General features: G+C 36.8%; 1 protein-coding gene across 1 annotated transcript; it reads left to right on the top strand.

Moving 5' to 3' along the window:
• Positions 1-27,321, top strand: LOC149542855 (putative 26S proteasome non-ATPase regulatory subunit 3). The gene is made up of 8 exons (XM_089797754.1): positions 1-227; positions 302-492; positions 25,295-25,438; positions 25,535-25,671; positions 25,767-25,821; positions 25,944-26,054; positions 26,142-26,381; positions 26,528-27,321. The coding sequence occupies exons 1-8, from the start codon at positions 119-121 to the stop codon at positions 27,041-27,043; spliced, it is 1,503 nt and encodes a 500-aa protein (XP_089653880.1). The 5' UTR covers positions 1-118; the 3' UTR covers positions 27,044-27,321.
• The last annotated feature ends 617 nt before the right edge of the window (positions 27,322-27,938 follow it).

The raw sequence follows: 27,938 nt of genomic DNA on the forward strand, positions 1-27,938 counted from the left end.
AAACTCAAATGCGATGCAACGCAATCTAGATAGGTAATGAGATTTTTTTAATACAACCCCAGCGGCAGATGCTCGAGAAAAACACAGACAACCCTGAGCCAAAAACTAAACCGCAAGAATGACTCAGGACATGGAGATGAAGACGGAGACGGAGACGGAGATGGAGACCGATGCGAAGGACACGCCTGCGCCAGGCAACTCCAGTTCCTCCACGCCTGTGGTCACCCGTAAGTATTTCTCGCTTTGTTTTGCTAGGGTTTCTTTTTACAGATGGTATAACAGTGGGGATTTGTCGAGGCAGATCTGAAGAACGTGGCCGCGTTGATAGAGAAGGGAGTGGTAACAAAGGAGGTCCGCCTCATGTTTCGCGCGATACGGCTCGTGATGACGCTGCGGAGGAAGATTAAGGCCCCTCACCTCGCCACTTTCCTCAACCATCTTCTTCCTCCCGCCTCCGACGCCTCTTCTCGCCTTCTGCCCTATTTTCCTAAGGTATACTTTGCACGCATCCTTCAGAATCGTCTTATTGAACCATTACTACTGGGAACAATTTGGGTTGAATAATGCTAGTATCCTACATATTTATCATCAAAATTTCATTTTCGTTGCACTTGGTTTTTGGCAGACTTAATCATAGGCGTGGTTGGTTGCACATAATCAATTTAATAGCAATGCTATTGTTCTCTAACTTAAGATAAACCTCCACACTCCAGACTTGCTCGTACTGTTGAACTATCTTTTGTAAATCATTTGGGAAGGAGTTTCTCTGGAATCTCCAATAGTACCATTTACCCTATGATTGCAGGAAACTATAACCACTTACCCCCTTTTAGGACTAATTCAAGAGTAACATGTATGTTGCCAGATGTCTAGGCCTATCATGTATATTAATTTTTTATTAATGTAATAGCTTATGATAGGCTACATTACAAAATTGGAAGATGAAGGGATGACATCGAATACAAGAAATACAACTGTCCATATTCTAGTACTTAATACCTATTATATCGTGTTTTTCAGAAATTCTGCTGAACAGTTCAGTGAAACAAGGTTGGAATTGTGCAGTTTTGAAAATTTTCAATAAGAATAGTTTGGGCTTCATTTTATCAACTTGTATGTCGGGGAAGGTCTTGAATCTTTTAGTGAAGGGTGCGCCACAAAATGGAAAATCGATCTTTGACTGGTTAGTTCTTTTTCTGCATTATTGGATGCATTGGTGATTGCATCTTTCTTGAGGATGAGGTGATTCTCTGTACTGCTGCACCCAATTTTTTTTTATAATGGATGACAAAGTTATTAACAAAATTTGAGCATGTACAGAGCACACCTTTTCACTTCTTACGAACCTATTGAGGAATGTGTAAAACAAATCAATATCTTGCCTACTGTGAGGTTGGAAGTATTCTTATAAGTTGAACCTACCACTTCATCAAATTGTTCCATGCCACCTCATTCAAATTATCAAACCCTTGAAATTAAACCTCTAGAATTTGTGTCTGGGGAAGTGGAGGTTGATGTTGACTTGAATAGATAATGTTGGTTTGCCTTTAGAAGAATTGGCATCATTATTTGCAACAAAGTGGTAGCTGATAGTTTCCCTAGCTTTGAAAGACGTATCAACATCATTTGTACGGTTGTCATAAATGTAATCTGTTTTTGCTTGTGAGCTTGTTGAGGTCCTAGGAAGTGGTTTACTTCAGTTGCTAAGGTGCCTTCATTTGTTTCCTTTACTAGTTCTTATCCATCTCCCTTTAAGCTATGATTACCTCTATCTGCTCCCATTACTATCATCGGCATACTCTCTAGCTTTTGCAAGAGTGCCATTCTAGTTCTGCAAATCACTCTTTAAGGTTTAGATGCAGTATTGGGTATAACTATACATGATGTTTTCCCATCTTGATTTTTGGAGGTTCCAACTCTTACAGTTTAGTTTTCCTGAATTTCAAGGTAGCCAACTATTTCATACTTGAACATAGGAATGCAAATATTAACTTGCTCACCAACTCTGCTGGGTATGGAGGATCTGATATTTCTTTCATAACTAAAGTTTTGGACAGATTATTTTGTTTTCTGCTGAACCACCCATTTGCCTCTGCCTCCTTTCCCCACCCCCCACTCTTTTCCAAATTTGATCAGCCTACAAGAACCTTCTGAGGAGCTGAATGCCTATTCTATTCTCACCCGTCATTCCTTCCATCCCACTCATCCAATGAATTTCAGATTTACAATTTTTACTTATACAAACATAATTTGCAAAGATAGTATCTCTGCCACTTGCAAAACAGCATGCAAAAAATTTAATCTTAAAACCTTTCTATCTCTTAGGAAGCAACAATAGCTGTTACCTCAAATGGAACTGCTGGCTAGTTTTTGCCCCCATGCCGCCCATCACAGATAACTGATCTGAGAAATTTTCAATGGGCTGGAATCTGTCACAGGTGGGTTAACACGTCAAGTTCGCAGCTGACCTTCGTGTTATCCCTTCCTACACTATTGCCACATGTCTCCATTCCGTTCAAGCGGTGGTAATGCAGCGTTTTCTCAAGGTTAAAGTCCTAGAATTGCGCTATGTGGCGGGGAGTTAACTTTTCGTGTTATCCATTCCCGCACTGTTGCCACGTGTCTCCGTTCCGTTCAAGCAAGGTAATGCTGCGTTCCTTAAAGGTTAAAGTCCGGCGCTGTTGCCACGTGTCCCAACTTTCACATCATGCATCTTCTCGGTGGCTAACATAAGTGAGCTATGTGGCAGAATGTTAGCATTTTGTTTCTTGTGTTTTCTTCTACCACGTCTCCATTCTGGTCAGCGGTGATAATGCAACATTTTTCTTATTTTGAAGGCCTATAATTTTGCCACATTGCAAGCTGCCATTTTTTTTGGGTTTCTTATGCCAACAAGTGTTATAGGCCCATGCCAATGTCATGTTTCTCAAGGTTTTATGGCGTGCATCTTATTTATGATCAATGACCAATTTTCTTTCGTATTTTCACAACAGATATTTGCTTGCGGATTGTTGAAGGTCAACGGATCAACTCTACAAGTGTGTGCAAGTGGGTTAACACTTTGTGTTATCCCATCCCGACAATTTTTTGATAGTGCCATGATTTGATTTCTTGCGGTCACAACACATTGCCAGGGCCAATTCTTTAATCTTGGGTGACTTTTTCAGCCTTGCATACACGACATCAGTGCAGTTCATGCCTTTTTATTGCTCGGAGGGATCAAATCTGTTAGATTTATTCTTTTATTAGCTGGATGCTTTCATTTTAGCTCTCTCCTGTCACTTCCGAGAGCAAGTTGCACACAAGATTAGATTTCTTTCTGATTTTTATTGACTACTCTCCTCTGTAATCTAACAATTCTAACTCCACTATGGTTGGGGTTTGAATTTGTGTAAAGATCCGAGTTATGCCTGATATATAAAGGCAAAGTTTGTAAATTTTTTTGGGGTTCTTCTCCATTTGCATTTTGCAGTAGCATTATGCTCTGCAATTGTAACTTCCTTTCTCCTTCTATTAGGGCGTGTTTGGTTGCCGGAATTAGACACAAATTGGCATTTGTAATTCCTAAAAAATTCTAATCCTCTGTTCGGGTGTGCAAAATCAGAATTGAAATAAGAAAAAATGAGAAATTGGTATTGCCCATTTACCCCCAAATCTAGGATTTGGCATTCCATCTAAATAGGTGGAATTGCTCCAATTCCCATTTTAATTTCAATTTGCCAAAAACTTGGATTACATATGAATTGAAATGAACAACTTTTAGAGTCTGCTTGATAGATGTGAGGTATGAAGCATCCACTTGGAGGGCACGTTAATTCTTGCGATTTTTTTCCCGAGGGTTTCATTGAAGAAACCAAAGATAGGGGAATGGTAGGCCATGGTTGGGTGCCTCAGCGTTTGATTCTATCTCATCCTTTAATTGCTTCATTGTGGATGGAATTCAACATTAGAGAGTATAAGTTCTGGAGTGCCGATGGTGGCCTAGCCAATGGCGTTTGATCAATTTGCTAACACCAAATTGATAATTGAGTAATTGAGGGTTGGATTATGATTTGTGAGGGATATGACATCATTCCCAGTAATGATGTTGAGGAAAATATAGTGAAGGAAGCCATGACAACAAAAATTGGAAAAGATATATGTCAACGAAGATTAAGGAATACATTAATGAAGTGTCCTTCAAGTCACGTGTGAAAGTATTTGTATCTTACACCATTAGTATCGGTGTCGATGAAGATAATTGAATGTATTTTATTCAGGGTTAATGCTTTCCTATACCATTGATTTACATCTCTACATCATCTCAGGACATTAGTAATATCCGTTGTTGACTTACTAGTGAAAGAAATCATAATTTTTTTTATTGTAATCATTATAGACCAAAATCATATTTATCTGAGCAATATGGAATGCCAATTTAAAATAATATTCTGCATGCCTAGTGAAAAAATCTAGGTGACCAATTTGGAAATTAATTTAATATTTGAAAAGTGAGACTAGTTTATCTGTTTATTTGGAATTTCCTTGCGATTTCATGTTTGTGATGATAAATTTTTGAATTAGGATTGATCTGGCTATAACATAATCCGATTGGGAAGCAAGCAACAATCCATAACTTGAACAACTCATCTTCGAAATCGTTCCACAAGTAGGATATCCTTTCATCTATTTGTATTTTTGAATAGTTGAACTTCTTCATCTTTATTAGTTGAAATAGTTTAAGAAATAAAATAAAAGAAGTAAAATATGTTTATTCTGGTTGGTATTTCAAGTCTAGAAATGTGCAACCAAACAGAGGAAATGTGTATTCTCATAATGAATTCTTGGTGAACCAAATAACCCAAATCAATTTCCCAAAACCATAATTGGATTTCAAATTCCAGAATCCCAAATCAAGGATTTTGAATGCCAATTCTCAGATTTTATTCTAGCAACCAAAAGGGCCCTTAATGAGCGTTTTCCTTTTCTTACCATTAAACTATCTTGTGCATGTTTTGCCTTGCGTTGAATGTTTCTAGTTTATCTTCTAAGTTTGTATGTCGTGTTTAAACTTCGCATGAATGTTGCACTATGAATATCTCTTTCCTCACAACATTTCATTTGTTCTAGCCTGCATACGAGTCCTTGAAAGATAGTTTAGAGTTTAGAACTGTTTAGTTGGGTGTTTTATTGATGTTTAGTGCATTCATTGGCAGAGGTAGTAACCATGTATTAATCTGGTGCATCACCCCCTTTCCCTTCAGCATTTTAAATTCATTCAATCCTTCTCCCTTTTGCTCAAAAGTTTTTAGTTTAGATGCATCCTGATTGTAAGGAAGCCGACCTTCGTTGGAGATTCAACCTCAAACCACAAGTGCCACATTTGAAGATTGTTTCCATGATACCCAAGGTTGCCCAGGATAACATGTCGGGCATGGATGTAGACTTTTGTGTCAACAAGATTCCCCAAAAGACTTTTGTTTTTTTATGAATGGCATAGAAGAGTGTGGATGCTAAAATAAATATCCCTGATTTTTATGTTATTGGTGCTTTCACAAGACTTAAAACACTAAGTATAAGAAAGGTGGAAGGCACTAGGATAAGTTGAATTATGGATAATTTGAAAGGGATACGTCATAGGCCCTTTCTCTTCTAAAAATACAAAAGGCAGATCTTCTAGTGAGGCTTGTGAGCTTCAAATTTGCTTGCAAGGCTTGTAATGTACCAAATATAGAATTTTCTGATTTTCTTGTAAATATCTGATTTTTGTGGTGGTGTTTTGTGATTTGAACAAAAGAAAAAAGATCATAACGGAAACCAAAAGCAATATCTGATTTGTAAACGGTAAGTGATAAAGAGAACCCTTGTATCAAGCCTTTATTTAGAGATTGCCGAAGTTAAGCCCCCTAACCAAGACTAGATTAAATAAGGACCTTCTAATGTTTTAACAAAAGTGTATGGATTTAGATTTGGCATTCACATGTTTATTTATAATTCTTGCTTTCTTCCCCTTTTATTTAATTTGGATTATAAGCCCTGAATGAACTTATTACAATAATAGATAAGTTGTCTATTATTAGTTAATGGTTATCTATTGTAAATATCTAATAAGCTTTAGTTTGCTTTCATATTTTGCTTTCTCTAGAATAGAATGTTTCAATTCTTTACGATCGTTTCCTAAGGAAACATCGTCTTATTCTTTTGTATAAATTGACCTTTCGGTCTCGGTTAATATCAAGCAAGTATTTACCAATTACTTCGTAATATGATATTAGAGCAAATACTTCAAATTTTTTCGAAAAATTTATAATTTCTATTGAATTTATTTGTTAAGATTTTTCGAAATTTTTTCTGATCTTTCAAAAAAAACCCGGCTAGGGTTTCTGTTCGGACAACAAATCATTAAGCTGAAAATTGTGAGCTGGGAAAACCATGAGCAATTTGTTTGCAACTTTCTCTACAACTTGTTTAAGGTTTCAGTTTTGAGAAATTTGACTGTGATAAAAATCGCATTTTTTTTTGAGAAATCCGTTTGAACCAAAATTGGTTTTCCTTGTGCTGCAATTTGGTCTTCAACCGCGGATTTCTATCATCATTTCTTAGCAAGATTGTGCCCTTTTTTGCTACAGACATCCTAGCAAGCTCACACGTAGTCTACAGAGCTTGAAGTCGTGAGTTTTTTGGCACTTTTTGCAACCGTTTTTTGCAGACGGGATTTGGCTCTTTTGTACGCCTGTAACAACGAAATCGTGTTTTTTTGGCTCACACTCCCTCTTACACAGTCGTCTTTGGTTGAGGGTCTCTTTCTGGAACAAAAACTGACCATTTTTATCAACAATCTGCCATTTTTCTGCAACTTCGATCTTCCAAAGCTGCCGACTAGGATTTTGGCTGAAACCCTAATTTTTGGGTTCGAAGTTTTTTTGTTTTTAGATTCATTGTGGGTTTTTCGAGAGCTCAATTGGGTTGTCCTCCGTTTTTCTAGGTGCCTCGTTTTTTGTGCCTCAATTTTCGAGCCAGCGGATCCAAAAACCGACAACATATTCCTTCTGGGTTTTTCGAGCTCTTTTTTGGGTCACTGATTCTTTTGTATTTTTGCCTCAAAGAATGTGCCTTCATAGATTTTCACAAAAAATTATTGAAAAATGTGCCATGGCATCTTTGACAAACATTTTGCTTGAGCATAACTCCAAATTCAATGGTCGAAATTATGGCACCCGGAAGCAGCGGATCATTGCGATTTTTAAATCTCGGAACACCGATCAACTTGTTCTGGGTGTTACGAAGCGTCCGACTTCTTTGGGTCCTGATCAAGATACATGGGATCTGAATAATCGAGAGATAGTGATGCTTCTCAAATTATCTGTGGCTAATGATCAACTTTCTCATATTCCATCTAGCAAGATAGTTGCTGAGATCTAGACACATCTCAAAGGCCTTCATGAGACTTTTGACAAAAGTAGAGCCTTCTCTCTGAAAAACACTATGTTTTCTATTGTCATGGATAAGCGCACTTCGCTCCAAGCACACTTGAATCAGAGTCAGGAAATTTGTTATTAGTTACTTGCCATCGGTCGCAAGATGCAAGAAGACAATATTATGGTTATCACTCTTCGGGGTTTACCAAAATCCTATGAGCATTTTATCGAGACTCTCAACATCACATCTTTTGGTGTTGATTTGAAGTTCACTGATCTCTGCGCCTTGCTGCTTCAGCAAGATTGGTGGAAACAACAGTTCGGTAACAGCTCCAGTTCCACCTCCATAGAGCAAGCCTTTGCTGCGAAATCCTTTTAGAAGGATAAGAGCAAGTTTTAGTAGCCCTCTTAGCATAAGTCTTCTGCTCCAGCAACAGATGGTTCCAAAAAGAACATTCAATGCAACTATTGCCACAAGTTTGGCCACATGAAGGTTGAATGTCAGAAGCGCTTAGCTACACAGTCTAAGCAATCATGTTCGCAACCCAAAGCGAACAGTGCAGAGCACACTGAGTAGGCGAAATCTGCCTTTTACGCCTTCATGGCTAAAAGACCTGCAGATCATGTGAAGTCATTTGCTTGGTACATTGATTCAGATGCCTCTCGTCATTTCACTCACTGCAGAGATTGGTTTACTGACTACTAGCCTTATTCAGACCTTATTTATGGTGGCGGAGAAGAGTACATGGTTGTTGATAAAGGCAACATTCAGATTCAGTATGTTGGGAGGAATCTCATATTCCTTGATGTGTACTACGTTCCAGGGATGGAACTAAATCTACTCTCAGTTAGTCAGCTGCTGCAACATTCTCCCCACTTGGCAGGCACCTTCAATTCACATCAGTGCACCATCACTGATCGGGCGACTAAGTCTATTGTTGCAGTGGGTCTTGAGGATCATAGTCTTTTCCAACTTACTGATTTTGGTGATTCTCAAGACTTAGCTATGTTTGCTCCGCGATCTTCTGTCAGCACACTTTGGCATTAGTGATATGGGCACTTAAATGTGCTATATCTCTCACAGCTTGCTTGGGATGAACTTGTACTTGGATTGCTAGCAATTCAGACTCAACACCTTGGAGTTTGTGACTCATGCCAGGCTGGGAAGCAACATTGCACACCTTTCATTGGTGGCGATTCATGGCGAGCTTCTCAGGTACTTCAGCTTGTTCATGTCGATATTTGCGGCCCTATGGCCACTCCTATTCTTGGATCCAGGTGTTTTTTGTTGTTTGTTGATGATTTCAGTAGAAAAATGTGGGTGTATTTCCCTAAAAAGAAATTTGATGCATTTCCTGTATTTTAGAAGTTTAAACCCTTAGTTGAAAAAGAGTATGGGAAATCTATTATTACTTTTAGATCAAACAATGGGGGGGAATTTTGTTCTAATGCTTTCTCCAGCTTCTTGGATACACATGGCATCAAACGCCAGTTAACCACACCCCACATGCCACAACAGAACAGTGTAGTTGAATGTCGGAACAGGACAATCACCAAGATGGCTTGTTCCATGCTCAAACACAAACATGTTTCGAAGCAGTTTTGGGCAGAAGCAGTTGACATTGTAGTTTATTTGTTGAATCGATCACCCACAGTGGCGATCAAAGGTAAAACTCCGGAAGAGGCCTGGTTAGATCACAAGCCCAAAATCATTCACTTGAAGGTTTTTGGCTCCCTTGCTTTTGTTTGGATCCCTGATGCCTCATGCACCAAGTTCAGAAACTCATGCTTGCTGGATATAGTAGTCTTCACAAAGCCTACCCCCGGATCGATGTTGAGACATCTCGTCTCATCTATAGTTGAGATGTAGTCTTTGATGAGCAACGAGGACCATTCATGCTAGCTTCTCCTGTTCCTGATCTAGCAGACCAGCCTATGATGGCGCATGATTTGGGAGTTCGGCTTCCATTAGGTCCACTTGATGGGAGGGCTCCAGTAGCTCCTATAGCTCCAGTTATTCTAGTGATACTTGTATAGACACCTCCAGCTTCTCCTGCAAGATCAGCTCGCTTTGTAGATGCTTCACCTGAGTTTGATCCTGATTCTTTTGATGAGGATCCTGTTGATCAAGCATCTCCTAGTACTAATGTTGGTCATTCTCCTATCTAGCCTAAGTGGTGGGCTAAGGCACGTGCTAATCTTCGTGATAATGAGCTCATTGATGGGAGCTCTGCTCGAAAAAAGAGCAAAACTATAGATTCTGTTAACTTTGCTCTTATGGCCAACATTTGCAGTGTGTTTGAACCTCAAACATATTCCGAGGCTAAAGGAATTCCAAAGTGGGAACAGGCCATGACATCTCAACACCAGAGCCTATTGAAGAACAACAGTTGGGTCCTTTCTAATCTTCCACTAGGGAAGAAGCCCATTGGCTGCAAATGGGTCTACAAAATCAAATACAAATTAGATGGTACTTTGGATAAGTACAAAGCTCATTTAGTGGCGAAGGGCTTTTCTTAGCGTCAGGGCATTGATTATGAGGAGACCTTTGCTCCTACGACAAAGATGAGCACCATCAGATTAGTCCTAGCCATGACAACACAGTTTGGTTGGAAGGTCCATCAGATGGATGTCAAGAGTGCTTTTTTGAATGGTGATCTCAATGAAGAGGTCTACATGATGCAGCCTCCTGGTTTCAAGGTTGCTAGTAAAGACCATTAGGTTCTCAGATTGGTAAAAGCTCTCTATGGTTTGAAGCAGGACCCTCAGGCATGTTACATCAAGATTGATAAGTACCTCAGTGATCAAGGCTTCAAGAGGAGTTTTTTAGACTCAAATCTATACATCAAGACTATTGACAGTGACATCATCCTTCTGGTCATTTATGTGGATGATTTGATCATCACTGGTAGTTCGGCATCTTTGATTCAGGGAATCAAACAAAATTTATGCTAGTCTTTTGATATGACTGACCTTGGGCTCATGCGTTATAGCCTAGATGTTGAAGTTTGGTAACAGTCTTCTGGTATATTCATCTCTTCGTCCAAATATGCCAGGGCACTGTTAGACAAATTCCATGTGTAGGATTGCAAATCTGCATCTACACCTATGGAGAAATGTCTCAAGTTATCATCAAAGTCTGATTCTCTTTCTGTTGATGATACTACATACAGACAACTAGTAGGCTGCCTCATCTACCTCTTTGCTACTAGGCTTGATATCAACTTCGCAACTAGCTATATTTCGCGCTTTATGAGAGCTCCTAACGCTGATCATTGGATGGCAGCAAAGCGTGTGCTTCGTTATGTGAAGGTCACTTCAGATTATGGACTTCTTTACTCTTGAAGTTCTAATCCTAAACTCAACGAGTTCACAAATTCAGATTGGGTAGGCTCTGTTGATGATAAAAATCTCTGGATATGTGTTCAGTTTGGGATCCGGTGCAGTCACATGGACTAGTAAGAAGCAGTAGGCAATTTCTCTCTCTTCTATAGAGGCCGAATATTGAGGGACTGTTAAGGCAGGATGTGAAGCTGTTTGGCTTCGTCGGATGCTTGGGGATATGCAGATGTCACTAGCAAGACCGATTGCTCTGTTTATTGATAACGAAGGCGTTATCAAGTTAGCATGAAATCCAATCTTCCTTGAACGAATTAAGCATGTCGATGTTCACTGTCATTACAGCTGGTTGAAGACGAGACTATAGATTTGCAGTATGTTCCTACCACAAATCAGATTGCAGACATTCTCACCAAGCCTCTTGGTCTTGATAAGTTTGTCAAATTCAGAGGACAGCTTGGTGTGTAAGATAGATTAACCATTAAGGGAGGGTATTACAATAATAGATAAGTCGTCTATTATTAGTTAATGGTTATCTATTGTAAATATCTAATAAGTTTTAGTTTGCTTTCGTTTTTTGCTTCCTCTAGAATAGAATGTTTCTATTCTTTACGATCGTTTCCTAAGGAAACATTGTCGCATTCTTTTATATAAATTGACTTTTCGGTCTCTGCTAATATCAAGCAAGTATTTACCAATTACTTCGTAATAGAACTTAATCAAATGACTGCAAGTTGCTCTTATAAGTAGCTCATACCTCATCAGGTATTTTACAATTCATACATATGAATTTAATCAAGATTAGATTAAGGACTTTCCTTGACAAAAGTGTATTTAGATCTGACTTGTACATGTTTACTTTTAATTCCTGCTTTCTTCCCAGTTTCTTTAATTTGGATAATAAGTCCTCAAGGAACTGAATCAAATGACTGTAAGTTGCTCTCATAAACAACTCATAGCTCATCAGGTATTTTCAATTCATGAATATAATCTAACCAGCTTTTATCTCATATAAAGCTTAGATTCTATCAGCCACATACCAGTTTTTAAGCATAGAAAAATCTATTACTGCTGTCAAATGGACTGTAAATCTGTAAAAGTAGGGTTCAAATGCATGTACATAATTGTGCATCACTCGGAACCAGATAAACCCAGGGCTTGCAACCCCCCCTCTTCCCAACTTCAAAGTAACTGTCCCTCGGATGTCCCCACACCAATTACTTGCATTACCTGAATACCTCCGCCTCCGTCATTCTGCAGCCATGTCTCTGTCGGGACGGGTACTTGATTTTCTATTTAAAATTGGGTATGTACTATGTTGAATGTTTAATGGTTTTGGTTCATGTTGCAATTTTTCTGTTCATGTATTTCAATTTGGTATGTTATACTGAAACATCATTTAATGATTAGCATTTCAAGTTCTATATGTATAGTATACAAAACCCCCCTACCCATCGCCCACTGTCCCCCAGCCATTCCAAAATTGAGACCCTTTGTTCCCCTGTCCTGGAAAGTTGTCTCGATGTCCTGACGAACCTCAGAGCTGGTGTTTCACTGCTCAGAAATGTACCTAAATGCAATAGCTCCCTCAAAGTTGGTGTGTTGTTCACATGAATGGAAAGGTGGGTCTCACAATGTTGCAACAAATGCCTTCAACAACCTTCAACAGCAATCCAGTTTTTTTCTAATCTGAGTTGCCTTCATGGTAGTGCCTTATCCCTTTAGAACAGGTTGGACGAATGAAATCCTTCAGTCACGGGTTCCTTTGGATTTGCAACTTTCCTTCACTGACTGTAGATAGATAGTGTGCTCTCCTCACAGCTACCAGTGATGGATGCAGTCTGCCTGAGATGGATTTTTCCCTGAATGGCCTTCAGGTATGGACCTCCCTGAAATTAACTCCTTCAAAGATGGCACTCGGAACTAGTGATAGGAATCTGCTCCTATAATTCTATTTATCTTTAAATAAGTTGTACAGAAAACAGCTTTACAGAAATGCCTTGAACATACTTGCCCAGTTTAGTTCAGCTTGTAATCCCTTTGGGGAAATTGTCAAGGAAAGGGGAGGGTTTTTGTCCTAACCTCAAAAAGTGCCGTTGAGGGGTTTTGCCCTCTTGTGCACAGCAGATGAATTGAAAATTGATTAATTGCGACATGAACTGGATGCTTCTAGTGTTCTTTCAAAGCTTGTAATTATGCATTCTTGTTTAGATCCTATGGACTCAAAACTGGGCACCAACATGTGAAATATTTTATTTAAATTTGTATTTTTATTATTAATAATATTTGTTATAATTATATAATAATAATATTATATTAATCTAATAATATCACCCGAAGTAAGCAGAGGGGACATGACAAATGTTTGATATTACGTTAAATCAAGAAACAGCTAGAGTGGGTGCCTTCAATAATGCCCACTACTAAGGAGTTTGTAGAGCTAAATAGCTCATAGACTATTACTTTATGATACTTCTAAATGTTTATCAAAGTCATATTTCCTTCGAATTGGCAATTGTGGAATACCTTTTCCTCCTCATATTGTTAGTACGTTTATGCATTGCTACCTTTTAGGAACTCCAATACTGCAATAATAGGTTTCTCTTAGAGTTATGCAGTCTCCGATGCTCAAATCAATGTTTCTGTTATAGACTTTGAATTCTCCCAAGGAAACCTCATCTAATGCAAAAAAGGTATTGACTTGTAGCAGAAGAACTAGATAGAATCACTTTCATTGAAGAGGCCATACCTCCATATAAATACCAGAGTGAGTTAAACAACTCTCTCAGATCAATGATTATTGCCATGAAAAGCAGTAGTGCAACCAACATGACAAGGCATAAAGAATTTATATTTGAGAAGATATGCCACCTTCATCCGATTACAGGAAGGACTGACATATTCCTCCTACAACAAACAGCAAGAACTCATACATGTGAGCTAGGTGTTGCTAGTTTTCTAATCGAAAGAAGACTCCCTAGCAAGCCTCTATTCAAAATGAGACATTTGCATTTGATGGAGATCTGGATGTCGTGAACATGACAATTGGATCACACAGCTTGAGGTATGTTTTAGTTTAGATATCTCTACTTTAGATCAAAAGATCTCATTTGCTAAACTAAGGTTGGCAAGACATGTTTTGACTTTGTTTGTGTCTCTTAGAGCTAAGTCACAAGGTTCGAGTTTGAGTTTGAGTTCGACAACTATAAAATTCGGATAAAATTCTGCACGGCCAAAAAATTTGAAAAAATTTGACATTAAATTCGTTTTATATAATTTAAAAAAAAATATAATTATATAAGTATATCTAGTAATTTATATTTTTCTTTTGACTCAAATAATACTATTTTTCATATTAAAAAACATTAAACTTTAAAAGCAAAATAAAATCACTAGACTATATCTTTTAAAACATAAAATAGAAATATATATATATTTTATATTAACTTTACAAAACAAAATACTAAATTAAAAAATAGAAAAAGATCAAAATTATTGTATTTGACATATTAATATAAGAAGAAATGAACTAATAATGATAACAAATAGTTTATATACTAGATATTAATGTTTTAATTAAAAATAATATTCTTAAACCTATTAATAATAAATAATCTTAATTTTTTTTAATATTAAAGAAGTAACATAATTATAAATGTAATCTTAAAATATTAAAAAGTAAAAACTGAAACCTAAAAAACAAGATGAAGTATTAAATTGAAAATTTTTGGCGGCCTCCCTCTATTATTTCTTTGCTTGGTGGTGACAGGAAAGCTTGGCAAGGCAATGACGAAGATCGCTTTCAAAATCAAATTCGTTGCAAGTGAAGGGAGAGCTTTCGAGATGCACAATAAGCTCCTACTGTATTGAGATGATCTCGAAGTTAGCTTTAGATTTTCTGCAATTTTGGAGATTTCGATGAGAGGGAGATCGTCTTTCAAAACTTTGAGCTACAAATGGCTTCAACGAACTATTATTTTACTGAATTGAGGGCATTATTTACAAAGAAAATGAGTAGAAAACGTATAAAAAAATGCTTGATAAAATATGTTTTAAAGAAAAGTAGACGTGATTTTTCTTGCCGTACGAATATTAATCGAATTTATACAGCTTTTTTTTAAAATTACAGGTTCGCTGGATTTTGAATTTGAAGCTGAAAATTCGGCGAACCTTGTGACTTAGTCTTAGAGTATTCTATGGCTTTGAAAAAGACTTTTTAATAAAAGTTCCTTGGGAACATTTTAAGCAATTATTTAGGAAATAATTCTATCCAATATGTCAAAAGGAATAGAAGAGTAGGGATTTGCCCTTTTTAAAATAAAAAGGGTACACAATGTACAAGAATATGTAAGTAAATTCCATATAAGGATATTCATGTGGGTAAAACCTAAAGGTGTGTTCGAAAGTGGAAATAATAATGAAATACGTAGGGGGCCTTCATAATCATCCATGTAGGTCTATATTCCTTTCACACTGGGGGACATAGATGGAGCATGCTCACATGTTCATTATCTTGAGATAGATGTTTGTGTTCCTCACTGTGTTGAACCAATTAAACATCGACATAGAAAGATTTATTCTACTAAAAGTCTAAAACTGAAATGAGATCAGCACATTGTGGTAAGTATGGTCGTAAGGAATCATCCTGTTTGAAGAACATCCTTAGAACCTTAATAATCAAGGGAAGAAGGAAGGGCAAGCTAAATTTTATGATGACCTTGCATAACAATCTTTCAGCAATTTTTTTCTAAAAAAGTGTCTTGTAAACATTTTAACATGACTGGTGATGCTGGGAACACAGATCCTCTAGGGCCATGTGAGAAGCTTTTGACTTGGAGCTATGAACTAGTGAGGCCACAAACGGGGACTCTTGTCCCCTTATTACAAAGCTCAGGCCCAAACCTGCGAGCACATTGGATTGATGAAGATACAATCCCACGATGAAAATGTCCTAGTAGGGTATGAATCTCGGTGGGGGCAACACCACCACCACCACTTAATCAACACACTAAATGGTGATTGTGAACAATCTTTCAGCAGTTCATATTTATAAGGGTGAGGATGTTATACATATTCCCTGTTCTTAAAATTTGGTCACACAATTTTATACTCTGAGATCATCAAATTGAAGTTCATTTTTCATGTAGCATTTTTGAAAATAGTGAAGGTTCTTGTAGTCCAAACATGACTGTGCTCTGTAGGCACTAGTCATAATGGCCTTAAATGTAGGTGATTGGGACTGGGAATTGCCCATTTTGAAGTGTTGAAAAATTGTTAAGATTGTTCTAATAGAAATTGCTACTAAGAGGGATACAAAAAACTGCTAAGAGGGTTACATATTCATTCCATATTGCTCTTTTAGAGATTGCATTAAAGCTTTATTCGGGCTGCAGGTGTAGTTTGGTCCTATAATTAAAGGATGGGGATTATTTGGAATGCTTTAAGTGACAAAACTATCTAATGCATGGTATTGCTTTCATTAAAAGGCAAGTGATGTTTATCTCTAGGATTCTCCACTATGTCATATCAGTAGAATCCCTTTAGCATTGTTCATTGTCTTGGCAACAGGATATCATGCCTTTGTATGGAGTTTGAAATAGTTTTTGTTGTTTTTGTAATGCATAGTGACTTTCTATTAGCAACAATTACTGTATCAATAGTTGTGTACTAGACCAACACAAGAAGGTTTTCTCTTTTATGAGGTTTTTCTCTTCTCAATACAACCTTTGTACATAAATTGCAAGGAAACTTTGCGTTCCATGTGTGTCAATTATTCTTCATCAGTTTCAGTTTCTTTTTTATATTTGATTTGTAATCTTTTCTTCATGTTTTTGTAATGCATAGGAAAAAGGCAAGTGATGTTTATCTCTAGGATTCTCCACTATGTCATATCAGTAGAATCCCTTTAGCATTGTTCATTGTTTTGGCAACAGGATATCATGCCTCTGTATGGAGTTTGAAATAGTTTTTGTTGTTTTTGTAATGCATAGTGACTTTCTATTAGCAACAATTACGGTTTCAATTGATACTGTTGTGTACTAGACCAACACAAGAAGGTTTTCTCTTTTATGGGGTTTTTCTCTTCTCAATACAACCTTTGTACATAAATTGCAAGGAGACTTTGCATTCCATGTGTGTCAATTATTCTCCATCAGTTTCAGTTTCTTTTTTATATTTGATTTGCAATCTTTTCTTCATATTTTTGTTATGCATTTGGCTGCATAAGAAATGGAGCAGAGACATTATGCTTTCATTTGAAGGAATATGGAATAACATTTCAGAACTTCTGTTTTATGTTTTTTCATTTATTGCACATCATTCATATGTCTAACGTGCAATTTTGAATCTCTCACTTGCTGATGTCATAGCCATGTCCTGGGGAACTTCGTGTCTTCATTAGTTGCTGCACCTTGTTTATTCTTCTCCCCTTCTCTCGTTACACCCATGTCTGAGGAGTTGTACTTATAATCTTGAAAGAGCCTATCCAGGGTTTCTCATTCATCCTTTTCTTTTCCCCATTTTCATCTTCCCTTTGTTCTTTCAGTTTTAGAGTATGCATAAGCCCCCAAAACCTACAGTATATGAGGGAGTTTCCTCTCACAACTGGGAAGAATTATTGCCAATCCAATGACAATTTTTTGAACTATTGCGCATTTTTTTTTACAGTACATTAAGCAAGTCAGGCTGATTTTTAGTGAAATATCACAGTGAGAAATTTGTCCACTAACACTTTGGATGTTAAATTTCAAACTTTCTTGCACTACTTAAAAGGTTGTTCTGATGGGTGGAAAACGCTTAATGTTAAGGTAATCCTGGTAATTGTCAATGGTGTCAAGTTTGATGCTGTTTTGGCTCATGTTCACAAAGTAACTTGATTACACAAAGTTGGTAGGTAAAGTTGGTTTGAAGATTTCTCAACACCCTAGCCCTATGGTTTGGGATGGAATAAAGTTGCAGAAATGCTAGTTAATAAACAATACAATTGAAGTTTGCTGCTGGTTATAATGTTGGTGAAGTAGCGTTAGATCCTAGATGTTGCTCTTGTGGACATCTTTGGAGTTGTAATTGATAGCTCCTACCTGTCTGATCAAATCAGTCTTCTATAGGAGATGTAACAAATACTGGGTTAAATCTTTGTTGTATGCTATTCATGGCTAGAAGCAATCTTTTAAGATCATAAATCTTCATGGCAAGACGAGTGCTCGAAAATTGAATGTATTGAGAAAATAATTGAAATAATTACTCCACGTTCAGATGAATTTTCATTGTATCATTTGGACCCTCAAGGTAAAGATGTACCAAGTTTGGTTGACTTTTTGTATGTTGTGCAAGTTGAGATGTTATGCGTGTTGTCAACTGTCTTTACCCATCCTCATCCGTTTAGTGTTTTAATTTTTTGGGAGCAGAAGCCTCCATATGTGGGAAGTGAAACCCAAAAAGGATCCATTTTTAATGCTCATTGGCTCGTTTTGGAACTAGGAAATTCTCTTGAATATTAAAATGTAGGTTTTGGTGGGACTGGATATAGCAAATGGAGTATTTGCTCGTGGAGAAATTCCTGGATTCAATTATTGGGAAAAATGCAACTTACTGATGAATTTGTCTTGAAGTGGCAAGAATGCAAACACCTCTCTGTTGGAAACAACAAATTTGTCACGTTCATTTGTGTTGTTTAGTTATGTTCCATATAGTGAATTTTTGCTCTCAACTCTTCCTCATGGGCAATATTTTGAGCTTCTGGCTGGTGGAGAATCATCATGTATCACATTTGCACCCAACAATGAATCCTGAAGTATTGGCCCATGTGTTATTGCTGTTTTGAGATTTTCCTCTGTGAGGATCTCATGTTCATGACCATTTTGAAATACGGAAGGCAGCAAGAGTTTTGATTGGTTCAAGAGAACTGAGAAGTTAGATATATTTTTGAAGGTGTTGTAGATAGTAGAGATTTGCCTTTTCTAGAGTTATCACTTAAAGTGGGTTTCTCCAGGGTATCTTGGTCTCATTCATGGTGATTTTTCTCTCATATGTTGTTTTTTGTTTTATTTAGTTTGTCCAAGTTTTTCCAGTCAATTTGCTTCCAAGTTCTAAGACAAATATATCTATAATAGGTGAGCTATTTGAGTGATATCTTGCTAGTTTAAGGATTAGCCTTGGAAATATATTTTTGTTCAAGATGGATATTCTCAATTTTGTCTTGCCAAGAATCACATAAGGTGCACTTGCTTTGCCTAAATTGGCAATAGCCCCAACTCCTTTGAAATAAGGAGAACAAGTATGTTAAAACAATTAACATTGGAGAACATGCACTGTCATCCATAGTTGGAAAAATCATATATATAAATGCATAGTGGGTACAAAATTGCATTCTCATGCGGAATGCTGATGACAAGAAACAAAATAGTAAATAGTTATTGTCAAACTAGAAGTAAATACATCATTCCAATCACATCTTTCTCTTCCCAACTTTACTAGCATAAATGTGAGAGGGTCTACTCCTAGAAGAGGAACCCTGCATTGGGCGTGACAGTGAAGTCTATGACTGTGCCTCCTCGCTCGGTATCCCTACTGACTCTTCTTGTTTAAGTGTTGTACTTCTAGCTTTTAGCCATTTTTTCATGTTTCTTCTGCTTTTTCTTCATAGACATTAATGGCTTCTTTTCCATCTCTTATACTGTAATTATCTCTAATTTATATAAAATATATAGGCTTCTTGCCTTTTGTTTTTATACAAAAAATATTAAACAATTAATTTAAAAAAAAGAGTTTTTCTTAAAAACTCACTGAGTTCTTCTCTAAAAACTTGTCGATTACTCAGTGAGTTTTCGACAAAAACTTGGCGAGTTTTGTCTGAGCTGAGTTGTGAGTTATTTCACGAAAAACTCCACGAGCTGAAAAAATCGGGGAGTTTGACAAACTCAATGACTACTTGGCTAGTCTTCCAATTATGATATCATCATTTGCTTCCTCACAAGCATGCACATTGAAGAAATCTACATTCAGGTTTGCATTTGAACCTATGGTTTTTCCTTTTCTCACATCTACCTTATAATTTGGAGCTACAAGATTGTAGAAATATACCTAGAAGCATAGAAATGAGACTTGGGAGTCCACAAGGCTGACTTGACTTGGGACTCGGCAAGACTTGGGAGGACTTGGTAAAATCTTGGCAAAATACTAGTTTCTAGTAAGTCTCGCCTAGAGCAATTTTTTGGAGAGTCCTGGGATAGGGTCACTTGGCTTGGGACTCACTACTAGAATTTTGTAGGGGTGTTGATGTGTGTAATAAGTCTACTAATGCTTCTCTTGCATTCAATTGAAAAGTGTAAAAGTTGTATATTAACTCTAGTAATCCATTTGATAATGCGTTTTATAGCCATTACAAATTGTCGCAAAGGAAACCTCTTGTTTAGTGGTTTCTTTACATGTTTGGCCAACAGCTTTAAAGTTCTGTAAAAATTCGAAGCACTAATTTCAGTGGAATCCTCTCTTTCTATTCAAATAACTTCCACTGTCCTTTTCTCCCTATCTGTCATTCTGTTCCTCATCATTGTCAGTTATGTCATCTTGACACTGCAACAAATAAATAGTCTTAATTAAAAAAGTCACCAGTATAAGCAAAAATGAAATTGTTTTTCCTCCATTGAGAGCAACAAACTGTCCTTTTAGCTCATTGCAATGACCAAAAAGGAATACTTCTATAACCAACTGTGATTGCTGAAAATTAACAGCATTCTTAGGGCCGGTGCAAGAAAGTTTCTGATTTTGAAACCAAACAGTAAATGTTTAGGGTTTTTGACACATTGAGTCAGTAGATAAACAAAAAGTTATAAGTTATTATTGATTTCCTATGTTAAACCTAAACCATTTTTTTAATGCGTATTCAACACAGTGAATCAGCAGATGATGGGAAAGTTCATTGACTATTGATATAGTGTGTTGAATACATCAAATTAGTATGATCATATATGACATATGTTCATGTTAAACAATCTTGAATCTACAAATAAATTACAAAAGAACAAAATGTCAAGTATCAAGAGGCAATTTACGTCAGGAACTATGAATTACAACTAGCCTTGTATTTTGGAATTCTTTGCTAACATTGGACTATTGAATCTCCTACGTATCAACATTGCATTTGTCTTTAATAAGTTATTCACTATGAATTACATTCTAGATCAAAAGTGTGATAGGGAAGAAATTTAACCTTTTTGAATTGAGATGGAGTCTAAACTTATGTAGAACAATATGTTCAGGGGTTAGACATTACATTAGAGTTGGAAAGAGATTAGGGAAAGACAGCACATGACAAGGGCAAGGTCTTTATATAAGAAATTCTTAAATGAAACTGTCTCAAGAAGTTTTTGATTAAAGTGGGAAATAGGTTCTTGCAGAATAATTTAAAATAGAAACTCGTCAGAGGGAAGTAGAAAAAACCTTTGTTATTTCTAAAACAATTTAGGGTCCGTTTGGTCCTTGGAAGATGACAGGAATTGGCTTTTTCAAAATCAGGATTTGAATTTTTTTGCATTTGTTTCAAAATTGGCAAAATGGAATTAGCATACCGGACTTCCAATTTTGCCTCAAAACCAGGTTTTCCAACTTCCTACTAGCAAGTAGGAATTGAAAATCAAAACCTAGTTATGTTTTTTAAGGAGTGTAAAAACAATAGATTGGACTACTTTTTGAAATTTTCCTTCAACTCCAAGCTTATGTATAAAAATGTGTCTTCACACGCATCTATTGAGTGAAACAAACGGCTCAAGTGAAATCCCAAAAATCGGAATGAAGATTTGCAAAACCTTGATTCGGCTAAACCAAGGTTTGTAGAAACCTGGTTTTTTAAATTCCATGAACCAAACGGACCCTTATTGAATAGCGAAGATGAGTTAAGGTTTAGGTCTTTTAGAGAGGGAAAATGGATTAAGGTTTAGGTCCTATTTAGGGACATCTTCATGAATTGGATTTGACCTTTATAAATTGACTTACAGTTCTCTATGCTCTTAAAAATGAGGATTGTGGATGAAATCCTAATGCAAGAACAGAGTTAGGTTGTCCAAAGTAGTAGCCTTAAAGAATACAATCTACTTGGTATAGATAATATGGCTTTTGTGTTTTGCAAAGATCTTTCCTTGTTTCTCTTTGATAAGATCCACCATCCGTTTCAATTGTGGTTTCTTCCCTCCAGATCGATAATTCTTTATTTGCCATGGTTGGCCTTTCTTTTCTCTCAACTTCCTCATTTCTTTACTTCTCATATTTTGTGGTTAGTGTTTTTTCTCCTTAAGGCCGATATTGCTCATCTAGCTAATTTCTTTAAATATCTTTTTATCTCTTTGCAACAATTTCTGTATGATTAACTCAGTTTCCTGACTTGTCCAAGTTGTCATGCTATTTTTCTTTGTCATCTTATACCAAAGTCAGGTGCCCTAAAAATGTTAGCCACAAGGACATTTTTTTATTTGTCATGATCAGTATATGGAACCTATTATGATTAACTCAGTTTCCTGACTTGTCCGAGTTATGCTGTTTTTCTTTGTCATCTTGTACCAAAGTCAGGTGTCCTAAAAATGTTAGCCACAAGGACATTTTTTTGTTTGTCATGACCAGTATATGGAACCTATTATGATCTTGCGCGCAAAAGGTGATCAGATAGAAACAACATGAAAACAGAACACGATGTCCAATGGACACAAAGAATAGCTGCAAATAGCCAAATGGAATTACCAAAACTCATAACATCCTCTATGAGTTCTAAGCTATCCTAGACATATCTTCTATGTGAGCCAATCAGGTGGTGGCCAGACTGTAGGTCTAACATAGTGAAGAAGCAGGCTCCATGCAATCCATCTACTGGTTCATTATTATAGAAATAGGGAACTTGTCCTTCATAGGAATTTTATCTAGTTCTTGAAAATTCACACAATTGACCTATTTTTCTTTCAAACAAGGAGCATTATGGAGGAATAAGTACTCACACTTTTTTAAACAACCAATGTATCAAGCAATTCTTGCACCATCTTCTCAATTTCAGTTTTCAACATAAAGGGGTATCAGTATGGTTGAATGCTTGGATGCTGATCACTGGAACTTTGTTTTCATGATCTTGTGAGCATTGATGTGCTTAACTGTAAACCCTTGAGGTTCTGCAACTAGCTTTTCAAGGATTAGGTGCAAGTCCAAGGATGCAGCCGATCCCACCACATTGGTCATTTGTAGAGACTAAAGTTGAGCCATGAAAGCCAAAGGACTTTTTTAAAGTATCTTTTCCATGTGATGTGAACTAATATATTGGGTGGGTCCTAGTTTCATGGCTTCCTGTACACCTTTCTCTTAGCTGTGAATTGCTTTTTAATTTTTGTGAAATCTGGCAGGGTGGATCACCATATGTGAAGCTGTTGAGCTTCCAAAACTGTTGCAGTTTTTGAGCAAAAGTGCAAACATGATCAAATTTCAAATTGTAATAGCCCATTGAAACATTGTCATTTCTACAGTTTCTCTGGCAAGTCAGTCTGCCTTCATTAGCAACTGTCGCATGAAAGATCTTGCATGGGTACACATAAAAACCTGCCTACTTGGCCACTCAAGGATGAAATAAATTATGGCTGTTGCTGTTGCCAGAGTAGTTGTGAATGGTTAAGTGGTGCTCTTGAAATAGCTCAACACTTTCATAGTTTGAGTCTTTAGTTTACCTACTAATCCATGCATATAGAGCTTTTGGTGTAGAGTCCTCACTAAAAATAGTTGGTTTGGGTTGTTCCTCATTTTGGACTTTCTTTGAAGGCAACTTAACATGTTGACACGGCAGGTGACTCAACATGGATTAATATAGTCTTTCTTTTGTACATTAATGATCCATGCATATCTCTCATTAAATTGTGGCAGACTCCTTTTGCTTTGCAAGATGCTTTGTTTTGATGACTGAGGTGCTTGATTGGTGGGTGATCAAGTGGTTTGATTTGGTGTTGGTCAGAATGTTTGGGGGTGATGGTTTGTTGTGGTTATATGGAAGACAATGGGTGGCATATGACAGAAAAATACTGTACTGCTCAAAACAAGCATCTCGCAGGGACATCACCGTCAAATTTAGGGAAATCTGATTTGATTCTATCCTTTGTCCCTCTAGTATGTGGTCCACTTGAAGAATATTTTCTTGTGTTCAAACTTTGTTCCATATATAGTTGTCCACCTGTTTGAATTGTTGGCCTATAGAGACTTTCTAATGATCATTTCATTTGCCAATAAGTATAGTCAAATTACTGTAAATTTCATGAATTTTATTTAACTTGTCCAACTTGGACAAGAGTTAAGAGGACGCAAACAGACAGTTTTATTTTAAATATTCATCCTACTTTTCCACGGTAAGATCTAAGATTAAAGGTCCTGAGATTTGTCACTCAGTTATATTGGGCAATTTGGAACTTGGCGATTCATTTACCGACTGTTGCATAATAGTAATCTGCCCTTTTCTGCCCTATGTTAGTGCTGTTCACTGCTTGGAACTAATTGGATCAATCTGCTTGAATCTGTCAATATTTGTTGAAATATGCCCAGATCTGTTTACAATTATGGGGGTGTGCAGGGAACTTCTAAGTGTGGGTGTTTGGGCTATAGACTCTTTGATATAATTATCCCATTCATTCACAGTCAACTAACACAATATTCCAGAGCTATAACGATGGAGGATTCCATCATGCTCATTTCCACATTATCCTATCCGAGGTATGCTACGAACTATTCTTCAAGGTTTATCCATGCACACCACAAATTTAGAAGGCCACCAGTTTCTCATGGCAATGCTTCACCCAAATCTGAAGTGCCGTCCAAAATTCAATACACGGTATTTTTTAATGAATCTTCAAAAGGGGATATTTCTTGTATGATTAATGTGAAAAACCATAAATGATGACATCATCTCAAAATGAAGTTTAATATTTTCAAATCTATCATAGTTGACTTAAAAAAAATTCATAGTATCTAGTCTATTGTTTGGCCGAGAGACATTTATTGTGGCAGCAAGAAGTGGATTGTAATGGCATGAGCTGACAAAAACCCTTAAATCTGATAGCCATATATATGCCAAATTATAATGTGGTAAACGCTTTTGACCTGGACCTATGAGCTGGCGATGTCACAAATGGGGGACATCATCCCCATTTTCACATTCAACAATATCACCCCAGTAGGGTTTGAATACTGACGACAAGTACATCAAAGCACACCACTACTGGCTATATGTCAAATTATTAATACTTGTGATAAATTAAAATATAATATTTTAATTTGCCGGTCCTGATATGAGAGTATGTGTGGGTCTCGGGTTTGGTAATGCCGGTTCAGATTTTGTTTGTTTGTTTAGGTATGGGTACAGGTTCTTTTATATATATATATATAGTAAACTTGTAGTTTTGAGTAAACAAAATACCACATAATATACAAAAGGAAAAGTACTCATTTCACAATTCATTGATTTGTCAAATGTCGATAGAAAATTCAAATTTCAAATTATTATTAATTACTTATGCTTTTCTCTTTTGGTACCTGAATTATGACAGGAAGAAGAAAAGGATATGGAGGTTGATACTCCCTCAACCACAAATCAAGTTGTTTCTTCCAAGCACAATATTCTTCCAGAATTGGAGATATTTGCATACTTGCTGGTAGTGATTTATTTGATTGACCAAAAACAATATCACGAGGTGAGTTGGGCACAAACTAGTATAAATTGTTGTTTGTGTTCTTTTCTTTTTTACAACAGTTTCTTTTACTGATGCGGATCATGGACAAATTTGCAGGCCAAGAAATGTTCCTCAGATGCCATTTCTCGTTTGAAGCAATTAAGTCGAAGAACTCTTGATGTTTTGGCTGCTAGGTTGTACTTTTATTACTCATACAGCTATGAGCTGACAGATTCTCTTGCTGAAATAAGAGGGTAAGAAGATGGTATTCGAATGCCTTTGTTGTAGAAATTCTAATTTGTAATTTTTGCAGCAAACATTTTCATGTAAGTTGTATCTTGAGTTGCAGTACTCTTCTTGCCTTGCATCGAACAGCAACATTGCGACATGACGAGCTGGGACAGGTATTGCTCACTTGTAGTATATGTTTTCTGTATATGATGATATTGTTGGTGTGAACAATGCATTTAGCTATTTGGTTATTTACCATAATGAAACCCATTAAAGCAGGGGTTTATTCTTGTAGGAAACTTTGCTGAATCTCTTGCTTCGAAATTACTTACACTATAATCTGTATGATCAAGCTGAAAAACTGCGCTCAAAAGCTCCACGATTTGAAGCCCATTCAAATCAACAGGTGTGCATTTACTGCCTTGTAATATTCAGTGGCTCATGCTATGATCAATCCCAATATTTCTCTAACTTGTAGATTTTCATCTTTTAGTTTTGCCGTTATTTGTACTACTTGGGAAGAATACGGACAATACAGCTAGAGTACACGGATGCAAAGGAGAGTCTTTTGCAAGCAGCTCGTAAGGCTCCAGTATCAGCTCGTGGCTTCCGCATTCAATGCAATAAATGGGCTGCTATTGTTCGATTGCTTCTTGGTGAAATTCCAGAGAGGACAACATTTATGCAGAATGGAATGAAGGCAGCTTTGAGGCCATATTTTGAACTTACAAATGTATGTTTTCTAGATATATATGCATTTCCATGATCTGTTAGCTGATATTGGTTTTATATTTGTCATTGTGTGCACTTGTGTGGCACTGTACTGTACTTTTTCATTCATTTTATGATATTTTTTAATCGCTAAGCACTCGTATACAGGCTGTTCGTATAGGTGATTTAGAACTTTTCCGCAGGGTTGCGGATAAGTATTCAAAAACATTCAATACTGATAGAACACATAATTTGATTGTTCGATTGCGCCACAATGTGATAAGAACTGGACTCCGCAATATTAGTATCTCATACTCCCGAATTTCTCTTGTTGACGTTGCTGCCAAGTTGAGGCTGAACTCAGATACTCCTGTAGCAGACGCTGAGAGCATTGTTTCAAAAGCAATCCGTGATGGTGCTATTGATGCAACCATTGACCATGCTAATGGATGGATGCTCTCTAAAGAGACTGGTGATATCTACTCCACAAATGAGCCTCAACTTGCATTCAATTCACGAATAGCTTTCTGTCTCAACATGCACAATGAAGCTGTTAAGGCTTTGCGCTTCCCTCCAAATGCACACAAAAAGGAGAAAGAGAGTGCTGAAAAGCGCAGAGAAAGGCAACAACAGGAGCAAGAACTTGCAAAGCATATTGCCGAGGAAGATGATGATGAGTTTTAGATTAGAAACTTTAGTAAATTCAAGAGTTATATCTGAAGTTTGTGAACAGTTGCAGATATTGTTTTTGAGTTGCACAGATTTACTTGAAAAGATGCAAGCAGTGTTTTGCACTTTCTTCTTGGTCCTGTACTAGATGGAACAAATTTGTTGTGATAATTTTATTTCTGAAGGCCTGCAGTAGTTTAAACAGCGATTTGGATCATAGAAAGATCCATTATGTGGACAGTAGGAATTGTCTGCACACAGTATTTATTTATTTGTTTATGGTTTTTCCATAATTGCTTGCAGGCAGAAGTTAGTTTAATTAAGTTCAACTATAAAAGGAGATGGTGCCATGCTTTTTTCTTGCAGGCAGAAGTTAGTTTAATTAAGTTCAACTATAAAAGGAGATGGTGCCATGCTTCTTTGCTTGCCCAAGCATCTCAGGAGTGTTTATTTTTATGGTGAAATTCGCTCAGTGGTGAATGTTGAACAATGTCTCATAAAATGTACATCTCTTCATTGCTTGCAAAAAAATTATTCAGAATTATTTTAACCATTACAATTGGTGATGATTTTAAAGTCACTGATGCTACCATCCAACATATTTATGATGAAAAATTCATTTTCCATTGATATTCTCATTCTGATTGGTTAGATTTTATTTAGGGAGGTTGTCCACTCAGGTTTTATTTGATAGTTTGGGAAGTGTTTCAGATATTGAAATAAGGTCAACTTACATACACCTCAACTTGAAAAAAAGCCAGCAGTGTTTTGGGCAGTATTCTAGACCTGTACTTGATGGAGCAAATGTGTCTCTACAATTTGATGCCTGAAAGCCCTCATAATTTTAAATATTCAGCTCTTATAATTTTAAATAATCATTTGGAATGCAGAGAGATTCATTTTTTAGACT

The sequence above is a fragment of the Cupressus sempervirens genome, chromosome 8 (genome assembly GCF_028749045.1).
Source record: "Cupressus sempervirens isolate cs-2001-9-10 chromosome 8, ASM2874904v1, whole genome shotgun sequence".
Taxonomy (NCBI): Eukaryota; Viridiplantae; Streptophyta; class Pinopsida; order Cupressales; family Cupressaceae; genus Cupressus; species Cupressus sempervirens.

Excerpts from the sequence above, each read along its gene's own strand:
- LOC149542855 (XM_089797754.1), top strand. The coding sequence starts at position 119 with ATGACTCAGGACATGGAGATGAAGACGGAGACGGAGACGGAGATGGAG. Across the intron at positions 26,055-26,141 it reads AAGCCCATTCAAATCAACAG|TTTTGCCGTTATTTGTACTA; the intron begins GTGTGCATTTAC and ends TTCATCTTTTAG. Across the intron at positions 26,382-26,527 it reads CATATTTTGAACTTACAAAT|GCTGTTCGTATAGGTGATTT; the intron begins GTATGTTTTCTA and ends ACTCGTATACAG.